The sequence below is a fragment of the Lepidochelys kempii genome, chromosome 9 (assembly GCF_965140285.1).
Source record: "Lepidochelys kempii isolate rLepKem1 chromosome 9, rLepKem1.hap1, whole genome shotgun sequence".
NCBI lineage: Eukaryota > Metazoa > Chordata > Testudines > Cheloniidae > Lepidochelys > Lepidochelys kempii.
The window spans coordinates 89300159-89327019 of record NC_136388.1 but is presented as its reverse complement, the minus strand read 5'-3'; the positions used below and the strand labels follow the sequence as shown (position 1 = coordinate 89327019).

General features: G+C 40.2%; 1 protein-coding gene across 3 annotated transcripts in view; it reads right to left on the bottom strand.

Annotated features, from left to right (window-relative positions):
- CUL4B (cullin 4B) overlaps window positions 1-14490 on the bottom strand; it is a 31494-nt gene extending 17004 nt beyond the window's left edge. The window contains exons 1-9 of one of the 3 annotated variants that reach the window (XM_073361302.2): window positions 14276-14490; window positions 12663-13169; window positions 9430-9545; window positions 3890-3993; window positions 2798-2867; window positions 2215-2288; window positions 749-911; window positions 557-646; window positions 148-230 (exon numbers count right to left, since the gene is read on the bottom strand). In XM_073361302.2, coding sequence (XP_073217403.1) covers window positions 148-230; window positions 557-646; window positions 749-911; window positions 2215-2288; window positions 2798-2867; window positions 3890-3993; window positions 9430-9545; window positions 12663-12873 — 911 coding nt within the window. In that variant the 5' untranslated portion in view covers window positions 12874-13169; window positions 14276-14490. Of the gene's footprint in view, window positions 1-147; window positions 231-556; window positions 647-748; window positions 912-2214; window positions 2289-2797; window positions 2868-3889; window positions 3994-9429; window positions 9546-10113; window positions 10312-12662; window positions 13170-14039; window positions 14252-14275 lie in introns of those variants that run through there. The other 2 variants (XM_073361301.2, XM_073361303.1) reach the window with 2 other exon arrangements.
- Window positions 14491-26861: the final 12371 nt, after the last annotated feature.

Sequence of the window (26861 nt, the reverse complement as noted above, 5' to 3'; positions counted from 1 at the left end):
ATTACATCTGAATACAAATAATACATTAGTCAATAATACATTAGTCAATAACAAATAATACATTAGTTATTTTGTGTGGCAAAAGCCTTCAACAGGATTAGAACTGAATGGCTAAAGATACCAAGGCAAGGCAGATCACACACTTACTGTGTACTCTGATCCAAGTATGTGATAATTCTGTCTGCTTCTTCTTCTAATCGCTTGTTGACATGATGAAGATACTCTGGAACCTGAAAAGATTAAAGAAAGTTATTTTACTGTTTACATAATGAAGAAATGTTGAAGAGATGCTGGGACCAAAGTCTGACAGCAACAGCTACAGACTAATTTTGGGACCAAGAACACCAGGCCCTAGAGTGATGGTGCTTGAGTACATTTGCCACGAGTACAGTTTTTAAAAAGGTAAACGAGCAAGTCACACTATTGCTGGGAATATTTCCTGCTACCCTATGCATGAGGAGAATGCACTACAGGAACACATTATTCTGCTCTCTCTTAGCTAAGATGTTTCATCAGTGGCTGCAAACAAGAGGAAAAAGATTAAAACATAAAATACCTCTCGTTCTTGCATAAGTCTCTGTCCCTCTGCTGCATACAGACGATTAGTCTCTTCCAAGAATCTATGTTCAAAAGAATCTTGATAAATCTAGGAATAAAGAAGAATAATTCAGTAAAGCATATAGTGTGTCCTGGAATACAAGTGTGGTACATTTTTCAGTTTTCTGCTAACTGAAGAAAATGTACTCACCTGCAAATCAGAAAGCATACTTAGAAGGCTTCGGAGCAAACTCCTATCAATAGCCTCACCATTTCTTTCCCTCTCAATCAGGAGAAGAATGCCGTCAATGGTCTTGTTCTGAACTTTCTGATCGCTAATTATATGAGTCCTAAACAACTCTAAACCCATATCCCTAAAAAGATAAAAAAGCCTCTTAAATAATTTGAAGCAGAACCATCTCTGAATTTTTTATTTTTAACCATCACAATAAAAACAGCAGCACACGTTCTTGATTCTGATGCTCAAACATTTACTCTCTCAGAGTTTCCTAAGCCATTTCAGAGGTGTGTAAACGCACACATATACAACAATAGGCAACTATCTAAAGTAATACTCTTGTACACATTCTCACATCTGCAGATACAAATGAGATTTATTTTTGATCATTACTTTGTTTTAGGACATTAACCATTCTTAGCTTGGATTAGCTGGATTTAGAAAGATTAAAAATTGATGAGGCTTAAAAGTGTTTCCTCAATTTAATAGGAAGACTAGCATATCTTCAAAGATAAAGCAGTTTTCTCAAAAGAATTAAGCATGGAATGGAAGCCAGGGTTCTAATCTCAGCTCTATCACTGGTGTCCTTAGGCAAAGATTTTAAATGATGAAAGGTGATTTGGAGGCGGGATCTCAGGTTTGGGTGTCCAACCTGATGCGTTAAGTGGGTCTGATTTGAGAGTGGATGCTCAGTACTTTCCGAAAAAGTTAGACCTTTAAGGGGTGTATCAAGTTGGACACCCCAAAACTGACCGTAACCTCTCATTGATCATGTCTTCCCTATGAGCAAGGGGTGTGATTTCCCAGCTCACATACAATTACTTGTGCTAGCTCGATGACAGCTATTGAGACTATAAATAGCAGTGTGGCCATGGTAGCAAAGGCAGTGGCATGATTGAATACAACCTCCCTGTAGGTATGGACTCGGCATGGGTAAGCCACACTATTGCAGTGCATGTTTATACTTGCACTAGTTCTCACCAAACTAATGGGAGTACGTGTAGATGACCTGGGAATCACAGCCCAAGCTGGTACTGTAGACATAACCTTAGTTTACCCCTTTATAAAATTAGGAGTTGTACATATTCGTTATCCAATATATTTAAAGCATTGTATCTTTAGAATGTTACACATGTACTAAATATCCTCACTACCTTTGATAACCAGATGTGTGGCCAATGACCCTTTGACCCTAAATCCTGGCTTTTCAATTACTGAAAAGGCTTTCTTGTATTATGCAAACTGGAGTTAGATGGTATCAGTTCAGTTAAAATTTGGTATTAGTCACTGCAAAATGCTCACATTTCATGGAAATTAAATTCAAAACATTTCTCTCTTCTAGAACAGCAAAAAAAATTGTAGCTAGCTGCAATCCCTATATTTCAAATAGTAAGAAATTTTTTTTAAAAAAAAATCAGTTTTATTCTTTGCATCCTTACCAAATAGATGGCAGCATTGAATTTTGAAGAACGTAAGTTCGATCCAGGAACAAAAAGATACTCCTAATCATGATCTGTTGGGGAGGAGGGGAAAAAAGTCACCAGCATTTTTATATCAGTTGAAATTGAAATGTCATATACCTGTATATGTGTATGTGCCAAAATTACCAACAATTTCTGGAGTATTCTGCATTTACTAGCATGCAGTGGGATGTTTTAAGTATGATCAACATGACATTTAGCATTTGATTTAGGGTGGGAAAGAATGCAAAATAGCATTTAGACATGAACCAAGGGTAAAATCAGAATTAGTCTCTGAGTTACAAACACGAGGGGAAGGGCTAGCATATACACACGCAACGTGCATTTCAAATGTTTATTCAGGACCAAAGCCATATGTTCAGAAGTACATCTCAGGGAAGTGCTTTCAAAGCTTCATTTCTAACAAGTTAGATGTCATTTCCTCCTATAACGGAAGCCTTTACTTTAGAAATCAGATAACATTTGTAAAAAAATGAGAGAGAGATAAGTAAACAGTCAGGAATAGACAGGTTTGTTTTTAAAAGGAAAAAAAAAACCTTACCATTTGTCTGCAATGATCTTGCCAACATTTGTCTATTTTCTTTAGAAAAAGAACACTGTCCAGCGAATCCATGAAAAGGCAGTTAAGAAAATTATGACAAAAATCCCATAGTTTACATTAGCCACCTAAAAAGCTCAACAGTACTTGTTTGCTTTTCCACAATACTTTCAGAGTGCATCATAAATTCACTAGCTACCTTTTGGAAAGGATCAGAATTTTTTTTCAGATGCTATTTTTAGTTTATATTAGTGTCATGGTTATTAACAGTAGTTCAAGACCAGGGTAAAATTATCAAAAGCACCTAAAAATCACTCAGGAGCCTAAGTCCCATTATCAAAAACAAAAACACGTTTGGACTCTGAAGACTAATCTACGTTAACAATAATACTTTGCTAGCATATGGAAAAACTACAATTATATGTTGTTTTACTCAGACACAATGATTGACTGAAGTGTAAACATACAGAATGTTTCAGGCCACGTTTTCAGAGGGACTCAAACTTACAAAAGTTTGCACAGGAGATCATTTCCAAGCACAAATGCCAGAATTAAGGTGTCTAATACCAGACATGTGACCCCAAATCTTATAGATAAGTCTAAACGTAATATTTGCACCCACATTTTACTGTGGGCACAAAATATGTAGGTGTAAAATCATTGGATTATTGAATGTCTGCCTCTTAGTAAAGTACTAGCAATAATCCATTTTCCATTTCAGCAAGAAAGCTTTAAAGATTCCAAACCAGTAAATGAGTACTTGATATTTCTAGACTCTTAATACAATTCAAAACTAAAGTTGTTGAAATTAATTCTCTTTACCTGCACATAAAGCAGTTTCAGGTATCTTCCTGTGCTTTACAACAGTTGATGCCATTGCTAATACTTACAAGGTGTTACAACTAAAACAGTTCATTCATTTTGTTCTGTGAAGATCTTAAATAGCTTTACATTTATCTTATACTTTGTTCTTTCTACTTCTGCCAGCCACAATGCCAAACTATAAGATAATGGTACCTCCCCAAAGCCATCAACTGACGCACAAGAAACATGACTCCTGAGATTGGCATGAAAAGACTTTCAGTTAAAGGATATTCTCTGAATTGGTGAATTTGTGCTTTGATGTGGTCTTCACAAATCTGTCTCAATTGTTTATACAAGTTTGCAGAAATCTTGTAGGAGCAGAGATTTTCGACAGCCTAAAGTAAATAATGACACAGATATAGCAAGATAAAAATGAATTTCTCCATGTGGCTTCCATTTAAAGAAAAATAACAAAACAAAAAAAATGACATGTTTGGTTTTGATCCTTGAGCAGATCTACCCTCTCTGGAACTTTACATTACATACTGCTGCTTTCACAGCACAGTAGATGTACGAAGCACTTTACAGCAGTAAAATGACACTACGAGGGCCCGCCCTTAAACAGTTCACAACCCACAGGTTTACAGACTTCAGTGGGAGTCTTAGCATATGTCTACACTGGCATAAGAGACCTGTAGTAGCACAGCTACAGCTGGTCTGAGTCAGCTGACTCAGGCTCACCAGGCTTGGGCTGCCGGGCTAAAAACGGCTGTGTAGATGTTCAGGCTCATGCTAGAGCCTGGGAACCTCCCCACTTGAGAGGCCCTGTGGTTTGGGTTTCAGCCTGAATGTCTGCACAGCAATTTTACAGCCCTGCAGCCGGAGCCTGCAAGTCAGCTGACCAACACCGGCTGCAGGTGCTTACTTGCTGTGTAGACATACATTAAGTGCCCAAGTGAGAAACGCAGAAACAGAGGTAGTTCAATTTTCCAGCAATTTATGGGTTTTATTACTCTGAAACACAGACACTTAAGGTTTTATTTTATGAGCTACTAAACTTACCAAGCCATTTGCAGTTCCACTGGAAGAGACAGGGAAGCCTTATTGCAAGAGAGCATGATTTCCAGTGTCGCCCTTTCACACTCCCCACCTCAAGTTCCCTCTAAATCCTGCAACATCTCTCCAGGTCACACAAGCCTAATTATAACCTCAGATTTTTTTGGTAGTGCTCTGTATTCCATACTTTCTCAATAAAATATCTTAAACTACCTGAGGGCATAGTTAACTAAGAGCATTTGGTTGTGGTTTAGAAAAAAAGGATGCATGCATGATGGATGTTTGGGGCGAGGGGTGGGGAGGGGGGGAGTAAAAGGCTGTGAAGATAAAGTCTGTAGGCATAATGGCAATGTGAAGTCACACTGCTTTTTATGTGGATGGACCCTTACCTGGTGTTTTCCTAATTTGTATTGATTGTGTTTACATGGAATGCACATGAACAGCTTTAAAGGTTAGGTTAACTAAGGTGTTTGTGTAAGAATATGTGGGTATCTGTAGAAGAACCAGTCTTTAGTTCCACATGTAATGTCTCCATGATTTTCAGACTGTATTTGCTCAGTTCACAAGTAAAAATGCATTCCAACAGCTAACTCAGCATGGGATCTGACAGTTAAGTTGGGTTCTTTCTAGCTTCTGCAACAAACACCAGCAGTAAAGACTCTACAGTCCGAAGATAGCAATTCCGTGAAATAAATGCTGCTCACTCACCCATAATTATATTCGCTCCAAAGGATGAACAGGGAGTAAAAATTAGTACAAACTTCTTTTGTCAAAAACAAGCAGTTAACTTTGAATATATATGGGACGCAAATTCACCGAGTTAGAATTCATCATTTTTTCAAGGTAGTTTTAGTCATGAAAGCAAGATGTATAAACACCACATATAACACAAAATGCTACATAAGCACAAGATGGTTGAGTTCCGGCTGCCGGGAAAGCCAGAACTGAATTTCCTGATATTTGAGAGTTTAAATTCTCAGTCTTGAGTTTGGTTTTTTAAAAAAATGGTATTAATCTAACACAATGGTTTTCAACCATTTTTTATTTGCTGACCCTAAAAATTTTTGAATAGAGGTGCAGACCCCTTTGGAAATCTTAGGCATAGACTGTGGACCCCCAGGGTTCCATGGACCACAAGTCGAAAACCACTGATCTAACAGAAAAACTACTACTTTGAAGTAGTGGCAAGGTTTTCAGTATGACTTTGTAGATAAAGGCCATCTCTACTAGTTAACTGATTTGTTTGTCCTTTGAGTGGTAGATAAGCCCATGATTCACTATATTTTTTAAAAACACATTTATTTGCAGTTCTGCGTTATTAACTACAGTACACTTCTTTGTTCAGTTTGATGGCACATGGGTTGGAGTCTTCTCCCTTTCTCTACTGCTCTATAGCCTATGTGGTCAGCTTCTAACTTACATACCATTAAAATGTGAGAAGTCATATCAAACTTTCAAGTAAACATAGGACACAAAATGTAACCCCTCTTCCACCCAAATGGGCTTTGGGGTGGGGGGAAGATGACTACTGGGGGCTGAAAAGATGGAATGTAACCTTTGAGCCAGATGCCCAACCCCTCTGCGGCCGTTCTTCTAGTTAATAAGCAGGGTTAACAATGGCTGGCTCTCCATACTCCCTAGGCAATCATTTCTGGCCAATCATCTGCTCCTGATCTGCACCCCTCTTTGCCAGTCTATTTTGAGGTGTTACAGAGTCCCCCTCCCACCTTAGAAAACAGGGGTTGCATAAGTACCCACTCCATTTCCAACTCTTTGCATGGCTGCAAGGACTTATGCACTTTGGAGGACCTTCTATAGGCCCATTATGAATGGATGGATTTCATCCATGTGCATTTATTTCAATGTGTAATAAGTTAAATAAAACTCAGATGAATTTATTTTAATGTATGAAACTTCACACATATACATGCATGAGCACATGATATCTGGAGTTCTACACAGTAATAAGTAGTGGAAAATTCACAACACGCTTGTGTCAAATAGGATTTTCAAACCTTTTGTTGACACAAGAAATCAAATACAAAATACATGCACTTTAATGGAGAAAAAATTCCACACCAACTATGAAATTTCAGAAAAAAAACAGACAAGTTGTTTTTCTTTGTTTTTTTTTAAAAAAACAGGCAGATACTGGGAATTTCTGCTGAAAACACTGTCCTTTTAAATGGAAGTATCTCCACTGATACTGTACAATTGCTACTGCAACATTGTTGTACTAGATCAATATTTAAAATGATACCGTACAAGATGTTTTGCTGTTGCTAACACTGCAAATAATCACACTACCTACTTGCGGTTCACAGAAGTGGGCTGTTCAGAATAAGATGCCCTGCCTTGGGATTCTGCACTCTCAGATGTATTAGCCATACTCAGGACATGGGACCAAGGCTCCCCAGACACATCTGGGTATTGTGAAATTTACATTTGTTTTGGGGGAGGATAAGGAAGAGGAGAAGGCAGGGGTTGGGGTGGAATCACACATGAAAACACCACTGCATTGGTTCAGATTGGAAGATTTTCTGAGGCCATAGCAATGGGTACTTTGAGAAATGTTTAAAAAGCTGACCTTTCTTATTTATAATCATCCATTTAAACACGGAAGTCTAGGCCTCTACTTTTTAGTGTTGATGTACTGAAGAAAATTATTCTGGCAAATAAACCATTTGTATAAAGCTTTCAGTTCTCCATGATTATTTAGCTGCTTATCTATGTGCGCTCTTCCCCAACCTCAACCTAAGAAGTAGAAGTAGTAACACAGCGCTAATGGTTCGTGGTCTAAAAAATTAAAGGCTCAAAAGAAATGTTCACTCAGTGGGATTTTACTGGCACACAGATGTGTCAAACTAAAACCAAGAAGCTTAACTCTGTTCAAACACAAAATATGAATAAATCCTTTTGAAGAGTGTGGGAAGGAACTTCAACAGGCTTTTTTTGGGCCATTCCTCTCTCTGCTTAGATAATGATGTCTGCCAAAGCATATTTGGAATCAGATCCATTTACCAAGCAGCTGTTCACAAGCAGCACTAGTTTATTTAGCATTTAAAATACTAGCAATTGCTATTACTATTTTTAAATTAAGACATTTATTTTTAGATTCAACTTAGAGGGCAGTCAAGTATGAAATGTTCCTATTCACTTAAATATATTTAAATAATTGTAACGTTATGGCTGAAATTTTCAACACATATGTCAGGATATTCAAAGTCATGATTCTCAAAGTAGTTGTAACTCACTCTCCTTGAGCATAAGTAGCACAGTGAAACCTGGTTTGATATCAACCTCTAAGAGGGCAAATTCATTTTAAACTACTACTTTGAAGTAGTGGCAAGGTTTTCAGTATGACTTTGTAGATAAAGGCCATCTCTACTAGTTAATTGATTTGTTTGTCCTTTGAGTGGTAGATAAGCCCATGATTCACTGTATTTTTTAAAAACACATTTATTTGCAGTTCTGCATTATTCAATACAGTATAAGCCTATTTGTCCGGAGCTTAAATACACATGCAGTTGTTGATTTCAGGGTATCTAATTTGCCATTAATTCCTCCAAATGCTGCAAAGAAGGCGCTCTTTATTGTGGAACCATGCACATGCCAAACATGAAGTTTCTCAACCTTGCTGGTTTTGATTTAAAAGTTCAAAACAAGAATCTAAAGCGCATGTAACATGCGCTGAGTGGGGGGGACACGAGGACGGCAAAAAAGAAAAAAAAATATTCAGCCCATATTCAGGCAATTCAACCCATCCCAAACTTCAATAAGACTTCAAAACAGAATGTCATCGTATATTTGCTGGAGCCAAAACCACATTCAAAATTCACCTTTTCGAGAAAAAAAACCATGAAAACCTATCAAACGATAAAAGCTTAAAAATAGAACAAAATAGAAGTACTTCTTTATAACTGCGTGCAGCACTAGGTGGTACAACCCCCCCCCCCCCCAAGTTTAGGAAGTCCCAGTTATTTTGACTAAACAAATTTAGTTAAGTAACTGTACATAAAGAATGCAGAAACAGAAATGTAATTATATAAAGACTGAAGAGCTTATAAAAAAGGTCTAATACTCAATTTAGACCTGACAGCATTCTTTAAAAATAATAATAATCAGGGCAAAATAATCATTACTAATGATGGGGGGGGTGTTTAAATGTTTTCACTGTCAAATATACATAATTTCTAATGACAAGCAATGACAACTAAACGAATATGATTTTCATGAGGAAATATGGTGACACATTTTACACCTACTTTAGAAGTTAAATGATTTTTTTAAAAAAATGGTTGTTTATGATCCCAAATTATGAACAGAGATTGTGTTTAGACAGACACAAATAGATTACATTTTAATCCAAGTTGTCCTTTTCTTACCTAAACACCAAACGTTTTAGGATTTCATGTTTCTCCTTGAGCAGCTACACAGCACAAACTCAAAAGCAGTAGTAAAGGGAATACAGCTCCTTGCCTTATTTAATTCGTGTCAACTGTTGCAAGGGAAACCACACCTTAGATTATGCTCTTGGCAGGTAAAAAGGTTCTCAGTTCAACTTTAGCTCTTGCAAATCCTTTATTCTGGATTTTTAAAGTCACTTTGAGAAACTGTTCTAAGTAAATAGTTTGTTCAGTAGGAAAGTAGCTACAAAGTGTCATTTCCTTTTTTTTTAAAATCACAAAAATAATTTTGAGAAATGAAAAATGAACAGAGCATATCCAGATTTTATTTAGACTGAATGGCTTTAAATATAGATTGGGACCACTTACCTGATAGAGCTCTTCTAAATTGTACTTAATTGAAGTACTGTTTTGGATAGCTTCCACAGCTTCTTTCAATTTTTGCCAGGTTTCATCTGTGTAGTTTTCAGGCAATTTAGGTTTATCTAGGATATAAACAAAGGTTGAGATCCTGTTTAAGGAGAGCAGAAAATTCTAGTTGTTTTATAAATGTGAAGATGACAAATTTGAAAAAACACTCTAGCTTCCACTAAAACATAAAGAAAGTCTATTTAGGCATACATCAGATTCTGCTTTCACTGTTAGATAGCAATGAAATTCTAAGTTTCAACTTGACTCACAGTGTTCAAGTCACCCTGTTGTGCCTGCACATCACAGCACTTGTAGCAGATACGATACACCGGTCTATAAACTCTGCAATACCTAATGTCTTAACAGTTCAAGTGAAAAAAATATCGTCAGTCTATACTTTCATTAATACTGATTTTTTATTAAGCTGGCAGCACAGGACAAAATAATTAGAAAGTGACATACAGATTGATCATCATGTGTTGGTAAAATGAAGCCAGCCCTTTTTAGAGATGTGTGACAGATGTTCCAAGACAGATAACTGTACCAAGTGGAAAACTGGTGAAGGAGACCCATCCCATCAATTTATGCAGGTTTTAAGCTATATTTACACAGGAAACATTATAAACATTATAGATTATAGACCTTTGTTTGCAAAGAAAATCTTCCAATCTGAACCAATGCAGTCGTGTTTTCTTAGGTCTGCAGGTTCTGGGCAGTAGGTGTTTGTTATGTTTTTCAAGCCCTGTTCTTTATGTTCAAGTATGTCAGACTTGGAAAGATTCAACTCCACTATCATTTAGTACAGCCTTCTTTCCATAGCTCCTCCCCACTGTACATTACCTTCAATAAAAAAGTATGTAAAAGAGGTTAACAAAAATTTCCTAAGTCAAATCCTCCGTGCTGTGGTAAGTTTAATTTTTAAATCATAAATCTAATCACAAAATGATTGCCTAAAGCAAGTTTATGGAAATATTTGGGGATTTTTTAATGACTTTTTTTTTTAATATTAATTAGCTCAGTAACAGGATCCTGTGAGTAACACTAGCTTCTGGCAAGGGCTGGAAGTGCAGAAGTAGAGACCTTAACACCTACGAGATGGAGTCTCTTACAGTGTTCAACAGGAACCCTTCTGAACAATTAACAAAAATGGATGAGATGCCTAAATGATTGGTTCTCACTCTCTTTTAGCCAGGATCATAGCCACATCTCAAGGCATCAGAAAGTATAAGGGGTTTCAGGACAGAGCAAACTTAGAATTCTAAAAACAAAATACTTAAGTCAAGTGATCATTGTTCCAGGAGGAATATTGGGATATGGCGAAGGGAGGGTAGGGAGTTTAAGGAGAAAGACATGTATGCTTTCAGGTCACGTTTGGCCCACAGTTTAGGTTTTGCAAACCCAGTTTTTAAACAAAATTAAGACAACAGAAATTTGTGATTTTTTTGGGGGGGGGGGGGGGGGAGAGGAAGTCATAATAGAGACGTATATTTAAAACAAAATACCTATTTCCACACAGTGTCGGCAATATTCCAGCATTATGTTAGTTTCCCATTCAGGTTCTTATGCACTAAGTAGAAATGCGATTAGCCCACTTTCACTGTCAAAGCTGAGTGAATTTATACATAAATAAAACAGTGAAAAATTCCTGTTTTAAAAACGTATTCTAATTTTAATAAGGTGTTCTTAATAACACAGATAAGGGCAGAATTAAAAAATATTTTCAATCTGTCATTTAATACTGACTCAATAAATAGCAGTCACAGAGCTGGTACATTTTTGAAGTGTCAGACAAAACAACAGTTCATAATATGCAACAAGTCTCACAAGAATGTGTAAGCTACAACATTAAACAAAAACAATAAAAAAGTTGTGAAACGCTACTGCCCATATTCCGTTCACCTATAACCTGTAAGAGAAGCCATAAACGAAGACTAGACTTCAGTTCTCGCTATCATGCATCACCATCCTAAAATTCCAGAACTGAGTCAAACTAGATGAGGTTAGTGCATTCCGCAGTAGGATGGAAGAACTTTTCATAAATGCTATCATGAATACCACAGAGCAAAGTTATAATCTAATTTGAGCACCATAAATTAACACTAGATATAGATTCACTAAAAACTTACTGTCCTGAATAAGATAAAAAGCCCCTCTCCTCTTGTATATCTTTAAAGCATATGAAGCACCTTAGTATCTTTTGGGATGCAAATGTTGTATAAACCACCGTTTGTTCAATGTGATGGAGGAGAACAGGAGTAGCGAAATAAGTTGTCAGACTAACATGAGGTGGTGTAGAGGAAAGAAACAAGGAAAGCTGTATGAAGCTTGGATTTTGCCCATGGTTTTCAGGTAAAGCAACAAGCAGCTCCTTGAAAGCTATGCACATTCCCTGCCTGCTCCTATAGTGGCCCATAATACAGCTGAAATAGCTCTCAGGCAGCATCACATCAGCCCAAGCTTTGCTTCTTTGCTTCTGCAGCACTCAGCTCTGCCACAACGCTGCCTGGCCTCACGTGGCACTCCAAAACTCAAGCAACAAGAGCAGCACACATCCTTCTGGTGAGAGGGTGGATAGAGAAGTGGGGCAACAAGGAGAGGAAAAGGCCAAAAAAAAAAAAAAAAAGTATGCCAATGCATTAAGAGACCTGGGGAAGGGAAGAGCATCTCAAATCATAAAAGCTTAGTAATCACCTAAAAATGTAAGTTATTTAAAAATGAAATAAAATAGGCAGAGACCATACTGTGATGGACAAAATGAGATGGACAATTAGCTATTTTTAATAAGATATTTTCTGCAGAGACCTGTCAAACACGCTGGACTAAACTATTTGTTGTTTCTGGAGTTGGAATTACTACATTAGGGATATCAAATGGTATCATTCTGAATAAGGGTGATTTAAAAGCAAAAATCAGGAGTATGAGGTCTCAAATCCTTCCTCTCAAAAGAGGCAATGAAAAGTACCTTAAAAGTAATCCCAAATGATGGAGTTTGCCTCCAAGTGCATATTAGATTTGGCAAGTCTACACCATATTATGTTTCCCTTTTACATACAGATTCAGGCGTTCATCACAGAAGAGTATTTCCAATAAAACCTATTTACAAGCTAACTGGATAGCTTGTCATGTTGAAATAGCACATGAGTTGAGTGTCAACTCATCAAAGGTGAGGACAAATTATGGCTTGTTATTACCTTTAAAGTTCTTGATCACTAACTTCTTGGCAGAGCCAGGTTTACTGTTGGCGAAACTGGAGACCGTGGAGGAGGCAGCTTTGGTCAAGCCATTTGCATGGTGCCCCACAGCCACTGATGAAATTAAAAGGCTTTTATTTTTGAGCTGTTGCTGGTGCTGCTGCTGAAAAGAGGGAGCAGGAGAAGAGGATGAGGAAGACTCTTCAGCCATCTTCACATCGAGTCCAATAAAATCCAAGGAGTCCTCAAAGCGCAGCTTCTTCTGCAGATGATGGTTGGATGAGGGGCCCCCTGAGGAGGTGGTGATGATGGAGGAAGATGATGATGAGTTGTTTTTGGAAGGAGAAGAGGAGCAGGAGGAAATGGAATCAAACTCTTCTCTTTCAGAGTTGTTGCTGCTGTTGTTTAACTTTCTCTTCTTGCAGGAGGAGGAGCTGCTGCTGCTATTACCATCAGTGGCAGGTCTGACCTCCTGAGCTGCTGCTGGGGGGTTGGGGGAAGAGAAACCTGTGGGAAACATGAACACACAGAGGTGAACAGACTGAGGGGCATCAAATTCTTTTGGTGTGACAGACAAAAAGAGAGTTAGAGTCAGTCTCTGGTTTGTCTTCTCTCAGAGGAGTCTCTCAACTCCTCCTTTTTGCTAGCAGAGTCCTTCAGTCCCCCCCCCCCTTCACTTTCTTCTCTCGGTAGAATCACTTATTTCGTCTTTTCACTGCTCCTTTGTTTCTTCTCAGTGGTTTCTCATGCCTCTCTTGCTTCTACGCCTCTCAGCAGCGTCTCTCTTCCTTCTTCTCTCCACCCACTGGCCTCTCCCAGTCCTCCTCGCTACACCTGTATTCTACCTTTTCTGCTCCCACTGGGGTCTCTCTCCTTGTTTTGCTCCTACCCGCTTCCTTCAAGAGGAAATAAAAGGGTGGATGGGTGAGTCTCTCTCGCTCCCTCTTGTCTATAGACTCCTTTCTCCACCTCCTCCCTTTCCCGTTTCCTTCCTTCCTCTTCTTCTCCTCAGCCCCCTCTCCTTTTCCTCTCCTCTCGCTTTAGCTCCCCCCGCTCTCCCTCCTCCCCCCTCTCTGCCTCCTTCTCTCTCTCCCGGGAGGGGGGGACGGGACGGATCGGGGCTTGTTATTGTCAATACAAGGGAGAGAGGGAGCCTAAAGATGGCGGCACATCCGGCCGCCAGGCATTCTGGGAGGCACCCGCCCGGAAACTCTGCCGAAGGCCCCAGAGCGGTGGAGGTCGGAGGAGAGGGTCTCTCGCCACCGCCAGACCGAAGTATGGGGCGGGGGAACAGCCTCCCTGCAGGGACTTCTCCCCACTCGCCGTCTGTCTTAACCTGCCACCTTCTACTACCCCTTCCGCTACCCTCTGACCTACCGGAAGTGATCATGGTGCCGGCTGCTCGCGCCGGGTGACGGGACGGTTCGTTATCCCCTCGCGCTCCGGAGCGTGAGATACGTCGTAACGCCAGGAGGCGTGGCTACAGCACGACTCCGCGTGGCGGGAGCAGGGGGAGGGGTTGGGCTGGTTCCCTGTAGGGTCCCGTGCCTGGGTAACGCCCGCCCACCTCAGCCCTGGGATAGGGTGGGTTTGATCCTTGTCGGCTCCCGTACCTCTGCCCTGTCGAGAGAAGTACGTACAGGCCCGCGTGGTGCCTGGGCCACTCCCGCTTGTCCAGCTCGCGGCTGGGGCCCGGCTTCTCCCTTCCTCCCTCGCTCGCTCAGGCCCCCTGGTGCTGCTCCCTGGGACTGCTCCCTCCCCCTTAGCCGCTGCCCGCCCTGCGGGCGCGGACAGAGCCGGCCTGGGGGGAGGGGGCCGCTCCGGGCCTGCCTCCTCTGGGCTGTGTGTGCGCGGGGGGGGGGTGCCTGTAGTCTCACGGCCCTGCCTCCCTCGGTGATCCGGGGGCAGCTGGGTGGAATCCCCTCTCGGCCGCCGGACGTCTGTGCCCTGGCTCTAGGCCGTTCCAGCGGACGTGTCTGGCTGCGTAGGGCGTGTCCTCCTGCGCGCTGAGACCGCCGACGTTAAGGCTAGAAGGGACCATCTAGTCTGGCCTCTGTCCTGCCCAGTGCAGGCCCAGAACCTGGCCCCTGCACACACCTTCAGCTGCTTTGTGTCCCTCGGGCTGCAGATTGTGTTGTCTTCCTGCCTGCCCCTCTTGTGGTTTCGCAGAAATGACTGGCCCGGGCCCTGAACGGTTGTGGGGCAGACACCCAGGTATGCTTGGCTGCTCCCCCATGCAGTGCGTGTACTGCAAAAACTCACAGGATAACGTAGCTGCATTGTCACCCTGGCCTTATGCCTATGCAGACATACTGTAAGCTACCTACTTTACAGCTGGGGAAGTATTCTGGAACTCTTGCACTTTTCTAGTGCCTTCCATGTGAGGATGCTCTCCCAATATTAACTAGGCGTCACCAGCCCTTGGAGAAGCAGGTACGTGTTTGACAAACGGGGGGACTGAAACAGCTGAAGTGCAGCGACTTGCCCAAAGCTGTGGTAGTGCTAGAAAGATTCCAGATTTCAGAAATCCTGGTTCTTTAACCACTAGGTACCACTCACTCACACAATGGCAAAGAGTAATATGCAAACAAGAACTGAATTAGAAAGTTGGGCTAGACTTATTTAAATGATGGTATCTTTGATCTTGTTCTCCAATTTCAGACTTTAGTCAATGGTTGGCTTAGAGTGGAAAAGGAGGATTTTCCCCCCACAGCTAATTCTGCAAACATCAGGTGGGTTATTTTTGAGAAAATTATAACTCTTGTGAAAATTTGCATTAGATCAAAATTTAGCAAACTTTAATCAAAATAAGTTTTTGGCTTTTTTATAGTTTAAGAGTCAGAACCATTGGCATCAGGATGGAGATAATTAGATCGCTTTCTTAACAGCCTTTTGTGGTACTGGTGTGTTTTCATCAGAAGAAAAAATAATCCACCGAGTGTACTGTTGTGAGTCACTGAGGACTGAGGTATATTTGTGAAAGTAACAAAACAAGCTGTCAGACCCTGTTGCTGCAGACAGTGTCAAAAGACAACTCACAGGAGCTCACGCCTGCTTTTTTTGGGCAGAAGAGGTCCTCAAAGAGAGACTGTTGGCAGCTATGTTATGATAGAAAAAGTTTATGCTAACTTGTCTTGACAGAAAGTATGGTTCACAGAGACAGAAGTAATTTTACTGAGTTTTGCTGGAAAAACTTTGTTTGGTCTGAATAGTAGAAAAAGAACTCCTGAGTCCTAAAACCTAATTGCAATGATGGATGGAAAAATAACTCAGGAGTGTTTTCTCTAGATTCAAGATGTTTTGAACTTGCTTTTGAGTGGATGCATAATAGAATAAGTGTGTAATTTCATGGTTACTAATACAGATGCTCCCCGGGTTATGCAAGACCCGACTTGCGCAAATTCGACCTTATGCAAAAAGTTCCATAAGGCATAAATAAAATTTTTGAGTTGCGAAAATATTGCGTAGTGTATGGAAATGCAAAGTACTGTACAGACGCTCCCTGGGTTACGCAAGACCCAATTTACGCAAATCTGCACTTACGGAAAAAGTTCCTTAAGCTAGAAATAGGTTTTTTTTTTTTTTTTTTTTTTTTTTTTTGCGTAATGGGTATACGTTTCTGACTCATGCAAAATTCAAGTTACGCAAGGCGTTCCAGAACGGAACAATTGTGTAAGTTGGGGAGCGTCTGTAGTGCGGTGTGCAGAGGAATACAGCAGTAGCATTTCCCACAAGGGAAGGCTTTGTGCTCTCACAGCCTCTCAGTCTTGTGTTATTTCAGTGATACTGTATTTCTGTTGATTCACCCTATTATTTCATTCAAATCATGCCTGGAAAGCAACCAAGCGATAGCAAGAGTGCAAGACCAGTTCGTAAGCGAAAGAAGATTGATTTAGAGCAGAAAATGAAAATAGTGAAAAAGTATGAAGGCGGACAAAGCCTGTCATCAATTGCTCGTGAACTCGATTTGGCTACCTCAACAGTGAAAAGTATTTTGAATGATAGTGCACGCATAAAAGAGCATATGAAAGGGTCTGCTCTTTTAAAATCAACAGTCATAACGAAGCAACGTTCTGGTGCTATCTATGAAATGGAAAAGTTATTAACAATGTGGATGGAAGATCAGATTCAAAAACGTGTGCCGCTTAGTCTAATGATTATTCAAGCGAAGGCTAAAAGTATTTTTGAAGACGTAAAGGGAAAATACAATGATCCTAACGCAAAGTTTGTGGCTAGTCATGGGTGGTTTAATAGATTTAAACAACGTGCAAATTTTCACAATGTAAAAGTGAGTAGTGAGATTGCTAGTGCGGATACAAAAGCAGCTGAAAAGTATCCCGAAGTGTTACGAAAACTTATAGAAGAATATGGTTATACAGCCCAGCAAATCTTTAACGTCGACGAAACTGGATTGTTTTGGAAAAAAATGCCAGACAGAGCAAACATTTCAAAAGAGGAAAAGATGATGCCAGGGTTTAAGGCTTCGAAGGATAGGCTAACACTTTTGCTTGGGGGTAATGCAGCTGGAGATTGCAAATTGAAACCGTTGCTTGTTTATCATTCAGAAAATCCCTGTGCATTTAAAGGCATTAGCAAGGCTACCCTTCCAGTTCATTTCCGTTCAAATCAAAAGGCTTGGATCACAATGGCACTTTTCAAAGATTGGTTTATAAATTTGTTTATCCCTGAAGTGGAAAAATTCTGCAGAGAAAACAACATCCCATTCAAGATTATGCTTATCGTTGATAATGCTCCTGGACATCCCGCAAATTTAGACGACTTTCACCCTAATGTAAAAGTCGTGTTTCTGCCTCCTAACACGACGTCACTCCTACAGCCCATGGATAAGGGGGTCATTGCTAATTTTAAAGCCTATTATCTACGAAGAACATTTGCACAGGCAGTAGAAGCAACTGGCAGAGAGACTGGCAAGACTTTACGCGATTTTTGGAAATCGTATAACATTTACCAAGCCATCATAAACATTGCTAGGGCCTGGGCAGAGGTTACCCAAGTTTGTTTGAATGCCGTATGGAAGAAAGCGTGCCCACAGTTCGTACGCAGCTTTAAAGGTTTTGAAAAAGACGAAACATATGAGGAGGTGGCAGATGAAATTGTGAAGCTTGCCGAGCAGCTTGAGCTGGAGGTTGATGTTGGTGATGTGGATGAGCTTATCGAATCCCATGGAGCTGAATTATCAAATGAGGATCTCATGGAATTAGAAGCAGCAAAAGTAAAAGAGCAGACTGAAGCTGAGGATGAAGTTGAAGAAGTAGAAGAACCACGACACTTCAATACCAAGGAGATGGCACTTGCATTTCGTGAGATTGACTCTGCAATGGCAAGATTTGAGAAGATGGACCCCAATTCCTCACGATTCTTGAAAGTTAACAGAGGCATTGATGAAACGCTGGCCTGTTATAGACAGATGTATGAAGAGAAGAAAAAGGCCACTATCCAGTCATCTCTCTATAAATTTGTAAGGAAGGTTGAGAGATCTGCAACGTCCACATCTCCACAGCCTTCCACCTCCAAAACCCCCTCTGACGACTCTGATGATATAATGCCTTTTTCCTCATTTACAAATTAAGCCCATTGTCATCCACCACCAAAATGCAGCCTTCAGTGTGCCAGGATAACAATAGGATTAAGGTACATGCAATATTTTTTGTTGTAATTGTTTGGTTTTTTTATGCTGGCACAATATATGTTTCCGTCTTATGTAAAATTGGGGTTATGCAAGGCTTTCCGAAACGGAATGATTGCTTAGGTCGAGGAGCGTCTGTAGTGTAATAAGAAAATAAAAGCAACACTGTTATATTTTATCTATCACTTAATTTTTTAGCCTAGTTAGTTTAGCTAGTCTTTATCAGTTTGTTTTTCACTGTCCACTTGCTCACTTCTCCTTAAATTATTCAAGGATTTTAAATGCTGTATATTTAGAACCTGATGCTGAAAGGTGATTTCACTGGAAGTTGAGCATGCAAAGCAGCTTGCATGAGATCCTCTGCATAGAAATGTTGCTACTAATAAAGGTATTATGCAACCTAAGAAACAGGCTTCTGTGTAAGTCTTGGTGAGATTAAGAATGATGGACAGTTGTATTACAAAACTTCGGTTTAAATGCTTTGAGGTTTATTCAAAGAGGCTCTATGCAAACAAAATCAGATCATGCAAAAATTCAAGTAGCCTTGAAGTCTTTGTTTGCAGATATGCCTCCAAAGACAGTTGTGTGTGGAAGAGAACCTGGGGGAATTGGAAAATAGATAGTGATGTCCTGCCATGGGACCCAGTGAGACCGAAAGAGTTCAAGAAGGGAGATGCTAGCTTCCCATTGAAAAAAACCTCTATATGAACCCTGGGGCCAAATTATGCCCTCAGTTATACTGGTGTAAAACCACTGACTTATTTGGCTACGTTGAAATTACTCCAGGTTTACTCCAGTGTTACTGAAGGCAGCATTTGGCCTTATATTCTTAATACTATCTGTATATTGTGTGAATATAGTAGTTTCTTAACTGTAGTCCTCTAAAAAGGGTTACCGTGTCTAGCCAGCCTATGATTACTAAGGTGTAGCTGTATTACAGAAAATTAATATGTCTTCCAAAGAGCTCAAGAAAATCCTCTTGGAATAGTTTGTCATTGTGACAAATTTTCCCTCTTGTTCATAGTCCAGTGAAGGAATAACAAGACTATTTGTGCTAAAGATAAAATGAGGCACCTGATTATTTTTTTAAATGAAATGAAAGATAATTGCTTTTAAAATTACTTATACACTTGAGTATTTATATAATGTTGGAGTTCTTTCATCTCTTTGTATTTTGTATATTAATCATTTTCCTTGTGTATATTTATTTTACTGCTTGAATAAATGTTGCTATTTATGCAGGTACCATTTTACCCTGTGTACCACAGCTATAATTTCATTAAGCATTAGGCCCTAGTTAAATGTACAGTATCAAGGTTGGCCAGTTCACTTTGCCTGGGAAAAGAACCTCACGGTTTCCATACACTCTGGGTTCAATCCTGTTCTCACTGAAGTATATGGCAAAACTGCCATTGGCTTCAACAAGAGCAGGATTGGAGCCTATATGTCCTTTTTCCTTTTCTGTTAGCTATATAAAGAACCAAAGCACTTATGTCTAGTCAGACTAGAAAAAGATTGATGGATACTTTCTCTAATCTATTTTAACTATCTAATCTATGGCTTTTACTGTGCTAATCACCATGGTGGTGATTGTACATCCATTATCACAACCATCAGCAGACAAAATATAATTTGGTCCTAATCAGCGATATAAAACATAACTGTCTTCACCAGAACCCATTCCCCTTTCCGGCAGCTGGGATCTTCATGCGAAGCCACTGTTGTTCCGTTCCCCCTCCATCTTCAGGGATGTCTCTTTCCCTGTCCTCACCTGTGGCACCAGGATCTCCTCCGGTGACAGTCTCCCTGACCAGCACCAAGGTTCAGTCTTCAAGAGTCGGACCTTTTTCCACCCTGCAAAAGATGGGGCCTTGTTTGGGATTTAGAGGGTGGGGAAGGATAGATTTTGTTCCGGTTAATTTTAAGATTTTGTTTGTTTAAAAATATTCTGTGTTGAATAATGTTAATAATTACTTCCGGTTTCTTTTTGAAGGACTATTTTTTTGAAAGAGTGGAATAACACCCAGGAAAGCAGTGTTAAGGCTACAAGTAACAAACAAGCAATGCTTCTGAAAGCATAATAAAAGCTCTGTTGTGCAATAGCTAGGGCCCTACCAAATTCATGGTTCATTTTGGTCAATTTTGTGGTCATAGGATTTTTAAAACTGTAAATTTAATGATTTGGGCTATTTAAATCTGAAATTTCACAGTGTTGTAATTGTAGGGGCCCTGACCCAAAAAGGAGTTTTGGGGGGGGGGTTGTGTACTGCTATCCTTACTTCTGTTCTGCTGCTGGTGGCAGCTGCCTTCAGAGCTGGAGAGCGGCGGCTGCTGGCTGGGAGCCCAGCTCTGAAGGCAGAGCCACCACCCCCAGCAGCAATGCAGAAGTAAGGATGTCATGGTATGGTATTGCCACCCTCACTTCTCTGCTGCTGCTGGTGGGGCGCCGGCTTCAGAGCAGGGCACCTGGACCACAGCCGCTGCTCTCTGGCCATCCAGATCTGAAGGCAGTGCAGAAGTAAGAGTGGTAATACCATGACCCCCCCTAAAATAACCTTGTGACCTCTCCAATAAATCCCTTTTGGGTCAGGACCCCCAATTTGAGAAACACTGGTCTCCCCTGTGAAATCTGCATAGTATAGCGTAAAAGCCCACCAAAAAAAAACAAAAAAACAGATTTGACAGGAGGAGACCAGATTTCAAGGTCTGTGACGCATTTTTCATGGCTGGGAATTTGGTAGGGCCCTAGCAATAGTTAATAACATTTTGATAGTGGTACTAAAGAAAACATTTCAATCCATGTATCAAAGTGATTAATCTGTAGTCAGATGTTAAAAGGTTACAAGGAAAAATAATCAATGTGGACCTATTACAGTGCAATAGGTTTGTGATCAATTTAAAATATATTTAAACTACCTGCTAATTTTAAGAAATTATTTAAAAATGTAAAATAGAAGACTTCCTGTATGAGAGCTTCAGGTCTCAGTTTGTCTAGTGTAGTTTACAGCAAAATCTCACCCCTAGCATCAGAGGAACATAAGAATTGCTATACTTGATCAGACCCATGGTCCTTTTAATCCAGTATCCAGTTTTTGATAGTGGCTATTACCAAATGCTTCAGAGGAAGGTGTATGAAATATTTTAGAAGAATTATGGAATAACCTTCTCACAGAGAAAGTTTCTTCCTAATACCTCTCATGTAGCGGTTGGCTTATGCCCTGAAGCATGATGATTTATATCTTTTCCAAACTTTAGGGTTTTTTAGAATCTGTACTATTTTACCTCTGGGTGTTCTCATTATATCTATATAAATATCTATCCTTTTGGCTTCAATGATATATTGTGGCAATGAGTTGCACAGGATAATTGTATGTCTAATTTTTTTTTATCAGTGTTAAGTGCTGACTCTGGAGTTCACGGAATGTCTCTGTTCTTTTATTATGAGAAAAATTAAGCTCTTTGATTCACCCTATCATCTCTAGATTATTATTTAGTATGCCTTTGCCCGTCCCCTCTAATTTGTCTCCTCTCTAAAGTAAACAGCCTTAATCTTTTCAAGTGGTGTGTGTGTGTGTGTGTGTGGGGGTTGTATAACAAATACTGGAGCTGCAGAGAGCGTCTTATTTGAAAAATAATCACTATATGCTATTTTAAGGCACAGTATTACTCTGAAAAATGACTAGGTAAAAATAGAACCTCTATTGAGTCAGATGCTCACTGTGTGAGTTGCAGGTTGTATCCTGTTGACTTCAGGGACAAAAATAACATTGTTGCTTTTATTCCTGTTAGCCATACAGCTTGTAGGGAATGGGTTGGATTCTATTCCTTCTTGTGCATCATCTATATAATCGTTTACTAAATTCCAATCAGTTAGACTTGTGCAGCCACATTGAGAACAATACTTTAGCACTTCAAAAATATAGACAAAATGGAAGGAGTTCAGAGGGGAATCAATAAAAGTAACCAGGAGCTAGAAGGACTGATTTATGAGGGAAAATTAAAGGTTTAAGCCTCCCAGAATCAGGTCCTAACACCGTGAAATACAACTTAGGCTATGTCTACACTAGAGACCTTAGAGCTTCTCCCGCTGACATTGCGTTGTGTGCACTACCGCTTATGCTGGTCAAATTATGTCTCTATGTTTTCACACCCCTGAGCGTTATAAGTGGTAGTGTAGACATGGCCTAAGGAGGGTAAGTGACAACTGAGAAGGTGGGATGTAACCATTCATTTTCTACAATATTTGAAGATTATGAACACTAAGGAGGGAGAGGAATTACTGAGGGTGATGTCCTCTGACAACTAGGAGTGATTGGGATGAAATTAAGAAAGGGAAAATTTAGGCTGAATATTAGGAAAAATGTCCAGGTGATAAGAGGCTTCAGAACAGACTGTTAATGGAAGAAGTGGAAACCCTAGCACTTAAGTTATTTAAACTGAAGAAAACAATATAAATGTACCTTGGGAATAATCCCATATTGTCAGGGACAAGGACTAGATCAAATAGGTCTTTCCCATTTTAATGTGATTGCATGGACTATGCAGTTTAGTGGCAAATTTAAATCCTTTAATTATTGCACTTATTGGCAAGTAGAAAGTACAACAAAACTTTTCACTTTGGCCTCTCTTGGCTTTGTCATGCAAATAAAAACCGTACTGACAGGCTTTTCGGGTAAGGAGATGTGATGGATAAATGCAGATTGTTTGCACCAGGAGGCTCCATACTATCTTGCTTTACTATCTTGCTTTACTATCGTCCCTCGGCCTGTGCCGCTTCCCGCAGCCCCCATTGGCCTGGAATGGCGAACCATGGCCAGTGGGAGCTGCAAACGGCTAAACCTGCGGACGCTGCAGGTAAACAAACTGTCCTGGCCCGTCAGCGGATTTCCCTGATGGGCCATATGCCAAAGGTTGCCGATCCCTGATTTAAACTGTCATTAAATTTAATCTAAATTTGGGTTATTGCAGATTATGTATTATATGTTTCTTATGAGGTTTTTAAACAAACTTTGTATTTGTGGATAATCTAAGCACTATAACCGGATGTACAGACACACTTTTCTCAATCTGTATAAATGTAACATTAGCTTTAATAAAATTTTTCTCACCCTGGTCTAATACTTTGTCAGCTATGGCTTTCATGACCTTGAATTTGCTCTGCTAAAATTCTGTATGTATTTTGTTGTTTTTATAAACCGGATCAGTGATTCACAATATAAGGAAGGATTTTACAGTTTGGGAGATGAATTAACCCATTGTGGTAAATTTACAGAAAGGGAAACCTCACTGGTACACATGCTCTAGATTCACACACAAAATAGCATTCATTGTCAAAGTACACATTGATAAGTGTTTGTAGAAGGAGAATAGTGTAGTTTGGTATTTGACATAAGGATATGGCCTTTGGTTTACATCGTGAGACTTGTAGTAGTAACCTTCAGTTATAACTGGTCCCACATCTGTTGTCATAATGCATTTAAAGTATATAAACCTACAGAATCAAAATGAGTCACTTTCTTAACATTCTCTCTCAATCTTGCTATTGCTGTTGATTTTTGTTTGCACATTTTCACTTCCTGATCACTCCTTTGTCAAATCTTGAATGAATTCCCATTACACACATGCAAACACAATCTCTTCATTTGCAGATTTGGTTAATGAAACATTTTAAACTAGTTCTGTCTTTTTTTCATTTTCTCATGGAATATCCAAATTTTAAATAGGATGTTTCCTATTCCCATATTTCATGCAAGTGGCTATGGTAATTATAACTCATCTCTTGGTGTCTTGTTTGGTTCCATTATATGTACAAAAGTTCTCAAAATCTTGTGGACTTAGTTACTTAAGTTACCATATGTCCATTACTTAATTACTTAGTTACTTAAGTCCACATATGTCCATATGTGGACTTAGTCACTTAGTTACCATATGTCCATTATTGCTGCAAGTTTTCTTATTTATGCTGGTGTTAATGAATTCACCCCTCCCATAGCTCTTTTCCCCATGTGGTATTCATTCTTCTGCCCTTCATATCCACTTCCAGCTTTTAATTGTTTGTGCGAAGCCTGTTCAGATATTTCCCACCAGAATAGATGACATATGTGTTTCCTTTACAGCAGTATGCAGGGAGTGTACTGTATTTCCATAGGATTCCATCTTCTACCCTGGTAATTTAAAACAGCATAACTCCATGCCGGCTCTATTTAACAATCCGTATCTTACAATTGCTGACACTTTTCTGGAATCTCATTCTCTTTTTTGTTTTTTTTCTGTGATGACAACACAATACTTCTATGTCCCCCATCACTATACTATCTGAGCACCTCACAAAAAGTAATGAATTTACCTTTGCAGCAGCCATGAGGTATGGAAGTATTATCCCTGCTTGAAGGGATGAATTGAGAAATCCTCAGTGGACCTGAAGTTGGTGACAAAACTCACATTGACTTCAAGGATCTGGGACTAAGTGATTTGTCCCACTTAGTCCCACTTCAAGGATCTGGGACTAAGTGATTTGGCTATGATCACCTATTAAATCAGGAGAGCCAGGAAATGAACTGAGATTTCCTTCATGCCTGGGTGGTACCAACTACAAGTCCACCCTCCCAAGTCTCCTCTTATAGCTGTGATTATGTTGCAGCCCTTGTTGCAGCTCCAACTTAATGGTTGTAATTTACTTTTTATAAGACCAGAGTTGGTCTTCTCCAATAAAATTTTTCTCAAAACCAATCTGCATGACATTTCTCACCTGTGGTCTTATTAGTATTTGTGTTTTAAATTTTCCCAATTTGAAGTGAATCAGACTGTTTTAGAGGAATGGAAGTGAGAAGAGGTTTTTCACTTTTTGAAAATAATTCAAACTTGTTATTGTATTTGGGAATGTCATTGCTCAAGAACAGTTTATCTGAGAAACTGTTAGGTCATTTCATCTGTTTTCAGTGAAAACTAGTTCCTATTGAGTTAATTTTGAAGGGTGTTCCCAGGCAGTGGAGTCAGAAAACTGAGACCTTGTCTATACTGCAAAGTTTTGTCTGCAAAAGCTGCCTTTTGCTGACAAAACAGGAAGTGTACACACTACAAAGCTACTTTTGGTGGCAAAACAACACCACCTCAATGAGAGGCATAATTTTAAAGCTTTTTGCGGCAAACTTAAAGCGACAAAGCATCAGTGTAGACATTGCTGTTTGTTTTGTTGACGTAACTGGCATCTACCACTATCCCACAATGCCTGCTGTAACTGCTCTGCTCACTGTTTTGGTCTCTGTTGCCCTGCAAGCATGCGCCCCTCCCGTTTCAAAGCTCTGGGAACTGGGAAGTATGACAGATTAGTGTGCTGCTCTGCTTCTGGAACAAAGAGTAAAGTATTAATCTGGAATGCTCCTGTTCTGCCATCCCCGATGAACATAGCTGCTTGCTGTGGGGAGTGCAGGGCTGGGAGGGGGACAACAGCTGTGCTGCTTTGACATTCCTCAGCACAGAGAGCTCACAGAGCTGCTTGGGATGCTGCTTAGGCTGGGAGAACTCGAGGGAATCACAGAACCATAGGCAGAGTGGGCTGCTTTGGGAGAGACTGCTGTGCTAAGCAGAACTGGGGAGGGCGAGGCTGATGTGTGGGGGTGTCCCCATTCCTCAGGATAGGTCGGTCATTTCTCTGTCTCCTTTCTCTCCCCCCCCCCCAAGTTGAAAAAGCAACTGACAATCTACTAGGATATCTCTGGAACAATGGGATTGAGAAACCTGCATCATGTGATGCTGTACCTGCCCCATAAGGTATTTCAAACCCTTCCCAAAGCACCCTTTGCATCCAGTTGCATGGTAGGGTAGCTACTCTCAGCCTTGATGCAAGAGCTGCTAGTTGTGGATGCACTCTGCTAACACAAGGAGCTAGTGTGGACATGCAACAGCGCTTTTAATTAAAGCGGCATCGCTTTTGCTGACAAAACTTTGTAGTGTAGACAAGGCCTGAGTTACAATTCATTCAGCTTCATCTGCATCAACCCATGGGAATGGGGAGGTGTGATTAGCTTTCACAGGGACATTCCAAAGCCACAGGTGTCTTTGAATCTACTGTGGATCTCAGTACAAGCATGGAGGGCTAGGGCTCTTTGTGTTATGGTATAGTGATACTACCAATTTCCTCTCCATATTAGTATGATTTACTGTATTCTCAAAGTTTTGAGTGGGGCATGGAATAATGCTCACTAGTGGCCCTGGCCCCTGCATATCCCCTGCACAACAGTGTGGAGCACAGAGAGGTGTCATAGCCTCCTTTCCTCTTCAGCTACCCCCACAACCTATCCTTTCTTCTGCGAGGTGAGCTTGCTAGAGGACAGCACTGGGGCCTTTGAGTTATTAACCACACACTTTTCAACCTCCATAGGTTGTGGGCTTTCTTGGCACTCTTCCATCTCTCACAATCGGTCTGCACTGCTGACCTAACCACCTCAACCTTAGTTCAAGCAGTTCAGTTAGTAAATCCTTAGCAAGACTTTTAAGGATGTTGCACAGCCAGGCAGGGTGAAGGTGAGCAGAACCATAGGCTATGATTTCAC